Consider the following 8,018-nt stretch of genomic DNA (forward strand, 5'->3'; position numbering starts at 1 on the left):
CTATGTAAAATTTACATAGAAAAAATGCTGGACATTGATCCACGCGGCAGGTAAGCCGGCGATGTGGTATCGAAGCCATTCGGAGTCAAAGTTTTCAAGCCGCTTGGGCCGAAAACTGGACAAAATGACCAGTGGCGGGGAGTGGTGATTTTGCCAGTGGCGTGGAGTAGGGACATTTTATAAAAGTAAACAATTTTTATGATATTAAATAATATGGTCAACTACGTCCGTTACACTCCCCCCGTTTAGCTATGCTGAACTAAAAAATAGGACGTTTGTTGGTACGTTGCAGCCCGCGGCGGCCAGTCCCTCTGGGATGGTGCTGGGCTGGTGGTACTGTTGAGGCTGCATCGGTAGGTGGGGCCGGCAAGATTACAGCGAGCTTCACAGCGGGGCGGACGTAAATTCCGGTGCTCGTCTGGATCCTGGCGGTCCTCACTTGGCCGTCTGCAGCAGGGGTGGCATCAAGGACTCGACCGCGTGGCCAGCTGTTGCGGGGCATAGCGGGGTCCATGATGATCACGAGGTCATCCTTCTTGATGGGGATGACTGGCTGTTGCCATTTTTGGCGAGCAGCCAGGGTGGGGAGATATTCGCGGAGCCACCGTCTCCAGAACATATCAGCAAGTTGTTGGCTGATACGCCACTGGCGACGGAGGCATACCTCCTCATCCTGCCTGTTGTATAGTGACAGATGAGGTCGGTTTCCGGCTCTTCCCAGTAAAAAGTGGTTGGGGGTGAGGGGCTCTTCGTCCCTGGGATCCACCGAGACGTGTGTGAGGGGGCGGTTGTTTACAGTCCACTCGGCCTCGGCAAACGCTGTCCTCAAGGTCTCTTCGCGTGGAGCTCGTTCCAGCAAGATGGCCTTTAGGGCGGTTTTTACAGAACGCACCAGGCGCTCCCAAGCTCCCCCCATATGAGGAGACATTGGAGGGATGAAGTTCCATTCGATCCCCTTTGTTGACAAATGATCCCTCATCCGGGTATCATTTTTGAGTGATTCGATGGCATCCTTCAGCTCGTTGTCGGCACCATGGAAGTTCGTACCATTGTCTGAGAACAGAGCTTTTGGTTGGCCTCGGCGCGCCGTCATGCGTTGTAAAGCCATGATGGCGGAGTCCGTGGTCAGTGAAGTTGTCAGCTCAAGGTGAATGGCACGAGTAGATAGGCATGTGAAGATTGCACCATATCTTTTCTCCCGATGTCTGCATACGGTGACTTCCATCGGCCCAAAGTAATCTAGTCCACAGTTTGTGAATGGAGGAACATGGTGGGCTAGCCTTGATGGCGGCAAGGGCCCCATAAGTGGGGGGGCTGGCTTGCTCCTGCGCATCTTGCAGGTGGGGCAGTTGTGGGCGATCATCCGAATATTTGTTCGCAGTCGCAGCACAAGGTAGCTGCCTCGCACCTCAGCCATGGTTCTCTCCGTACTTGGGTGATCGGCTTCCTGGTGATGATGTCTCACCAGAAGTCTTGTATAGGCGTGATCACCATCTAATATGATCGGTGTCCGCACTGCTTGAGGCACTTTACTGAGGGCTTGTAATCTGGAATTCATCCTCAGTAGGCCATCAGGTCCAAGGAAGGGGCTCAAGGCTTTGAGCCGGCTGTCACTTGGTAGTGGATCTCCTTTCTGGAGCGCATTTATGTCATGATAAAATGTCTCTTCTTGACATATTTTTGCCCATCGGGCCTCTGCTTCTTTGATTTCATCGCTTCTTAAATATTTATCAGGTTGTTCGTGATGTTTTCCACGACACCTTTTAATAAAACGGTGTATCCAGCAGGTAGTTCGAATAAGTCGACGCCATGAAGAGAATCTGTTGATTTCGGGCAGTGTCTCTGCCACAGTTGTTGTGATGCCGACGTATTGAGGCCTCACTTCTAGGGTGCCATCATCAGGCTGAGGCAGTTTGCACCGTTCGCGCGGCCATTCTGCCTCGTCTGAGGTCAGGAAGGCTGGTCCACTGAACCATCGTCCAGAGTGCGAGAGGTCAGGAGTGTTGACGTCTCGGGTGCCGATGTCTGCCGGGTTCAGTTTGGTAGGGACCCATCTCCAATCTGCAATGCGGGTGAGCTCGTCGATCTCGCCGAGTCTGTTGGCCACAAAGGCGGAGTATGTGCGTGGATCTGTGCGCAGCCAGCACAACACTGTTGTCGAGTCTGTCCAGAACACTGTTCGCGCAATGTTGCTGCGACATTCTTTCTTCAGGGTTGCTGCCAGTCTGGCCGCCATGAGCGCTGATTGTAGCTCAAGGCGGGGTATTGAAAGAGGTTTCAGAGGAGCCACTTTGCACTTGCTGGCCAAGAAGGTGGCTGTGGTGTTCCCATCAATCTCCTCGGTATGGTAGGCAACCGCACAGCATGCCTGCTCTGAGGCATCACAGAAGAGGTGGAGGGTGACGAAGCTCTCTTTGTTTTGTAAGCAGCGCCGAGGTATGGCAACTTTGCAGTCTTGCAGAAGTCCCAGCCAGTCCATCCACCTTTCGTTGTGTTCAGGTGTGATGATGTCGTCCCATCCGATGTTGGATCGCCAAACAGCTTGTAGTAGTATCTTCGATCGGACTGTGAGGCAAGCGACGAAGCCCACAGGGTCGAAGATTTTCATAACAATGCTGAGCAGCTGGCGTTTGGTAGGCCTGCTGATCAGTTCAGGATCGGCAGCATCGCGAAATGCATATAAAAATCGATCTGTGACAGGATCCCACAGAAGTCCGAGGATTCTCTCGGTATCTGCTTCTCCGCTGTTTATGGTGATGGCTGACCTGGCTCGGTCTATAAGCGGGATAGTAGCCATCACTGAAGTGTCGTTAGAGGCCCAGTTTGTTAGGTGGAATCCTCCAGTTGACAGTACTTTGGCAACAGTAGTGATGAGTGCTGTCGCTTCAGTTTTGGTATCGACCGCATCCAAATAGTCATCCATATAAAACTTTGTTTGGATGGCGGCTGCGGCAGCAGGGAATAGTGCAGAATTCTCCTGGGCCACTTTGTTTCGCACGTACTGGGCGCTGCTTGGTGAACAGGTAGCGCCAAACATCATTGATGACATCATGTAAGTACGTGGTTCTTGTTGAGGTGTTGGTCTCCATAAAAACAATTGTGACTGTTGATCTTCACTTTTGATTTTCACTTGTAAAAACATCTCCTTGATGTCGGCGGCGAGAGCTATTTTTCCCTCTCGAAACCGGAGTATATTTCCTAACAATGAAGTCAGCAGGTCAGGCCCAGTCAGCAACTGATCATTGAGGGAGGTCCCTCGGCAGCGGCTGGCAGCATCAAACACCACACGGATCTTGTTTGGTTTGTTTTGGTTCACTACGGCAAAATGCGGTAGGTACCATTTGCGGGCAGAGGGTTTTTCTACCTCTCGATCCGTAAGTTCACGTGCGTGGCCTTGTGTTATAAGTCCGTTGATTTTAGCTGCATAGGCGGTTGCCAAGTCCTTTTCCTTCGATAATTTTCTCTCCAGAGACCACAGTCGTTTTAATGCACATTGCCGATTGTCAGGCAGTGTGATATTATTCTCCTTCCACAGAAGGCCGGTTTCCCATCGGCCAGATGTCAGTTGATGGGTTGTATCTTCCATCAGCTGATTTGCACGTACTATGTGCGCAGTTACACGAGAGGCGGACGTGATCCCCAATGAGTCAATCGCAAAATTGTGTTTGATGAGATCACTCATGAGGTCGTCTTTGTGGCTCTCCTCGCGCAGGGCCAGTGTTGTAGCCTCAGCTTCGTGTTCAGGGGGCCCTCCGCCATGGGTGATCCACCCCAACGCCGTCCGTGACAATATTCGCGTAGAGTCACGAACGTCGCGCACTTCCCTCGAGACAATAAGGTGTACATTGTCTTGCCCGATGAGAAGTGTGGGGGTGATGTAGCGGCCGTGGACCCTCTGTTCAGGAAGGCTGAGCTGCTGGACGGTGTTGGCCTTGATGACGTACTCATCAGAGATTCCGGCGCCGCGTAGAGTAATTGGCACGCGGCGGGACGTCAAGTCTGTTGAGCACATGTTTTTTGCTCCGTGTAGTCGTAGCTCACGGGTAGGTCCGGTTGTGCCGATTTTCTGTGCTGTGGTGGCATCAATAAGGGTGACAGTTGAGCCCTCGTCCAGAAGCGCAAAGGTTTTAATCTGTCGCTTGGGGCCCGACAATATGACCCCCACCACTTTTAACACGGCACTTTCGGTGTGGCGTCACATATTGTGAACGTTTGCCACTGTATTGTTATTTTCACGATAGTTCGGGTTGTGAAGAAGTCGGTGGTGGGGGTATCTGCACTCCCCCACTCCGCACCAGTCACTAACTTTGCAGAATTTGGTAAAATGTTTGCCATTGAGGCATACTCGGCACAATCCGGCACTTTTAACTGTCACAAAACGGGTTTTTATGTCTTTCGCGGCGAAAGTACGACATTCGCTAAGTTGGTGGCCATTTTCACCGCACTGAACACACCCGGCGCGGTTGTCGAACTCGCGAACTTCATCGTAACTGTTTTGCACTTTTTCCCCGCTTCGATTATTTTCTCGATTATTACCAGACAAAATTTGGGGCATTCGATTATTACCAGACAAAATTTGGGGCTTTCGATTATTTTTCGCGAACTGTTGTTTTTCACTAGAATTGTTGTTGTAAACATTGTTTTCCCGCGATAAAAACCGTTCTGACGCGGCAGACGTGTTTAAACTGTTGTCACAAGTGTCACTTTTGTTCGAATTGTTTTTTCGCGAAAACTTTTCTGACGCGGCAGACATATTTAAGAAACTTTCACAGGTATCACGTTTTTTAGCACCGTTTTTGCGCGAAAACTGTTCCGTTGTCGCGAGCGTGTGTTCACGGCGTGGGCGGGACCTCGCGGGGTCAACCAAACCGGACTTTGGGATGGCGTTCGCGACGGTTTTCAGGAAGGCGGCAAACTGGCAGATGGTAGCGGAGGCCTCGTAATGCCGCACTTCCATCAGCCACGCCAACCGCAAGGTGGGCGGCATCTTCCCCGCGATGTCACTGAGCAGCGCTGGATTCGTCAGATAGCCATCATTGTTGAGGGAGCGGAGTGATGCCACCAGGTTTTGAACTGTGCCAGAGAAGTCTGCGATGTCCTCCAGAGAGGCCTCAATTGTGAGGTGGGGCAGCTTCTTCACTTTGTCCAGCATCAGAGCAGCGAGTGAAGTAGTTCCTCCAAATCTCTGCTCCAGGACTGCCAGGATCTCCGGAACCTGGGCAGGGTCCATCAGAAGGGGGCCGACGGCTTCTCGGGCTTTCCCCTTGAGGGCCCGCTGTAGGCGGATCAAGTTTTCGCTGGAGGTCATCCGACATGTGGAGGTAGACTGGTTAAACTGAGCCCTCCAGGTGGGCCACTCCAGTGGATCTCCAGAGAATGGAGGCAGGTCCTTGGCCATAGATTGTCTGGCAATAAGGGCCGCCATTCGTGGATCGTCCTCGATTGTGGGACGGGGGCTGTCCTGAGCCCTTGAAGCTCTGATGGCTTCTGTCAGGGCGGAGGCCAGCTGAGCCATGGGACTGCCATCATGCTGAACCCAGGCTCTGGTATGTTGGGCCGTCTCATCCGCCGTAGGTTGGGGCGGGAATCTCGGCATGGAGCTGGTACTGGCTGTGGGCGGGCCATCTGGCCGTGCCGGCACGCCATACTCCTGTTCGCGCAGTGGTACGGGCGGCACATGTCCAGATGGTCCAGATGGTCCAGAGGGTCCAGGTGGTCCAGGCTGTGTCCATGGCACGTCCCACTGCTCCAGCAGTCCGGCAGGTGATCCTGGCGTCGGCGCTGGGTACCCCGGGTGGGGCAGAGGTACGGGCAGCACAGGGCCATGAGGTCCAGGCTGCACCAGTACTGGGCATCCCTGAATGGTCCAGGGTGCTGGTTGCGCAGGGCCTGCTGGCTCTTGCTGCGCTCGTGATGCGTACCTCTGGTCCACCAGAGGTACAGGTCCGGCTGGCACTTCAGGTACGGCTTGCCTCTGTTCTATCAGAGGGGCGGGCGGTACGGGGCCAGAGGGTCCAGGCTGCATCATGTTTGGCCACCCTGCATTGGGCCAGGGTGACGAGGGCGGGGGACCGGCTGGCCTTGGCTGCGCCGCTGCTGAGTACCTCTGGTCCACCAGAGGCACCGGGCTCGGTTGGCCGGGCTGCACCCATCCAGGGCTGTACCCTTGGAAGCGCCAGGGTCCTCCTTGGGCAGGATACCCTTCCAGGAGTACGGGTCCAGATCGGGCAGGCACTGCTGCTGCTGGTTCCTCGTACCTCGGGTCCACCAGAGGCACCGGGCTCGATTGGCCGGGCTGCGTCCATGATGGTGGTGACCTCTCCAGGAGCTTCGAAGGTCCAGGAGGGGCAGGGGCTGCTGCTGTTGGAGCTGATTGAAGAGCTGCTTTAAGTCTCTCAATGTGCTCGGTTTGACTGCGAAGCTGTTGTCGCAATGACTCCATCGCATCCTCTTGAGATGTGGAGGGCGGTGAGTCATGATGTGCAGGTGGTGCCATGTCAGGAGTAGTGCTGGGCGTGGGCATGGGGGTTACGTCAGGCGTGACGTGAACCGCAGCCGTGGCCTGAGACCCAGCGTCCAGGGCATCTGCAGATGGTGTTGAGGATCCATCGTCTTGGATCCGGCTCGACCGTAAAGTTGGAGACATCCTGGTTGAAGGCGTGTGAGAATCCGGCTCGAAGGACCACTTGTACTGGACGGGAGTCCGCACAAGACTGTAGATTTAGGCGCCGGGTCCAAACCGTGTCTTCAACCGATGAGAATGCTCCTTTACGGCCGATGATGATGATTGTAGTTGATATTGTGATGAAATCTGCCTCCCGCACCCAGGCTTGGTGAATGGTGGGCACTGGGTGTGCTTTCGTCTCTGCTCGCTTCTGGTGTTGGCGGTTTTCCAAAGGAGGGCCGGCTGGTCTCGAAGAGGTAACACCAGAAGATCTTGGAGCAGAAGACTCGGCGAGGTGAGGCAGATGTTGGGCAGGAGTCACTTGTAGATAATAAAACGCTTGGTTTTGGTGGTAAAGATGAACTGATTTATTTTGAATTATGTGGCTGCTTATATTTAATTAGCCTGACTCGCGCCCGACATTGGGCTAGGAGCCCAAAAGTGGTGGGGGGTTGTACCCGCGCCAACAATGAGTTTATAGCCTCCGACAAACTGTTGCATATTCATTTTGTCGGCAGCAATGGTGATAGTGGTCGCTTAAATTTGCGAGTTAGAAAAGATTTTGAACGCTTACATGAATGACAATTACATAGTTTAAAAGCATAGTAGTTATGAGAATGTGTATCTTGACAACTAGATTTTTTGTTTGCCAAGATACGACAAAAAATAAGAAATGTTTGTAAAATAAATGTGTAAAAATGATCTCAAGCGATCAAATTTGTAAAACATGTTAAGTTAGTATTTTTCCGAGGTCCCCCGTAACATAGCGCTCAGAAAGAGATAAGATTCACTATGCTACGAGGTTCCTGGATTTTTGTACACGCAAAAAAGGTAAAAAATATTGTTCAAAAATGGGTTTACATATGGGTGAAAAACAGCTTTTTTAATATCTCCTCAGCGGTAGTATATCGAAAATAGTGTTTATTTGACTACCGCCGAGGGGATGAACAAGTAAAATATACATATTTGCAATGTTTAAAAATTGATTTTTCTATGTAAAATTTACATAGAAAAAATGCTGGACATTGATCCACGCGGCAGGTAAGCCGGCGATGTGGTATCGAAGCCATTCGGAGTCAAAGTTTTCAAGCCGCTTGGGCCGAAAACTGGACAAAATGACCAGTGGCGGGGAGTGGTGATTTTGCCAGTGGCGTGGAGTAGGGACATTTTATAAAAGTAAACAATTTTTATGATATTAAATAATATGGTCAACTACGTCCGTTACACTATTAGTAGTTCGAATGATGATATAATATTTCAAGAGGATATGTAAAAAAAAAGAAAAATATATTTTTATGTTAATTAATGATGAAATCAAATATTAATTATAAACTAAGTACGTAATATTAAAATT

At 51.6% G+C, this 8,018-nt stretch overlaps 1 protein-coding gene across 1 annotated transcript; it reads right to left on the reverse strand.

Moving 5' to 3' along the window:
- Window positions 1–259: 259 nt before the first annotated feature.
- LOC149409680 (uncharacterized) lies at window positions 260–6,646 on the reverse strand. Its single transcript, XM_089649470.1, has 2 exons — window positions 4,837–6,646; window positions 260–3,999 (listed from the first exon to the last, which is right to left on the reverse strand). Exons 1-2 carry the CDS (start codon window positions 6,644–6,646, stop codon window positions 260–262), a joined length of 5,550 nt encoding a protein of 1,849 aa, XP_089505596.1.
- Between the last annotated feature and the right edge of the window lie 1,372 nt (window positions 6,647–8,018).

Source organism: Hesperophylax consimilis, chromosome 30 (assembly GCF_061612785.1).
Source record: "Hesperophylax consimilis isolate HC1 chromosome 30, BYU_Hcon_1.0, whole genome shotgun sequence".
Lineage (NCBI taxonomy): Eukaryota > Metazoa > Arthropoda > Insecta > Trichoptera > Limnephilidae > Hesperophylax > Hesperophylax consimilis.

What these genes read in the sequence shown, in the direction of transcription:
- LOC149409680 (XM_089649470.1), bottom strand. Translation starts at nt 6,646, where the DNA reads ATGTCTCCAACTTTACGGTCGAGCCGGATCCAAGACGATGGATCCTCA. An exon ending in CGCGAGGTCCCGCCCACGCC is followed by an intron (nt 4,000 to 4,836) that starts GTGAACACACGC and finishes TGTGCTCAACAG; the next exon opens with ACTTGACGTCCCGCCGCGTG.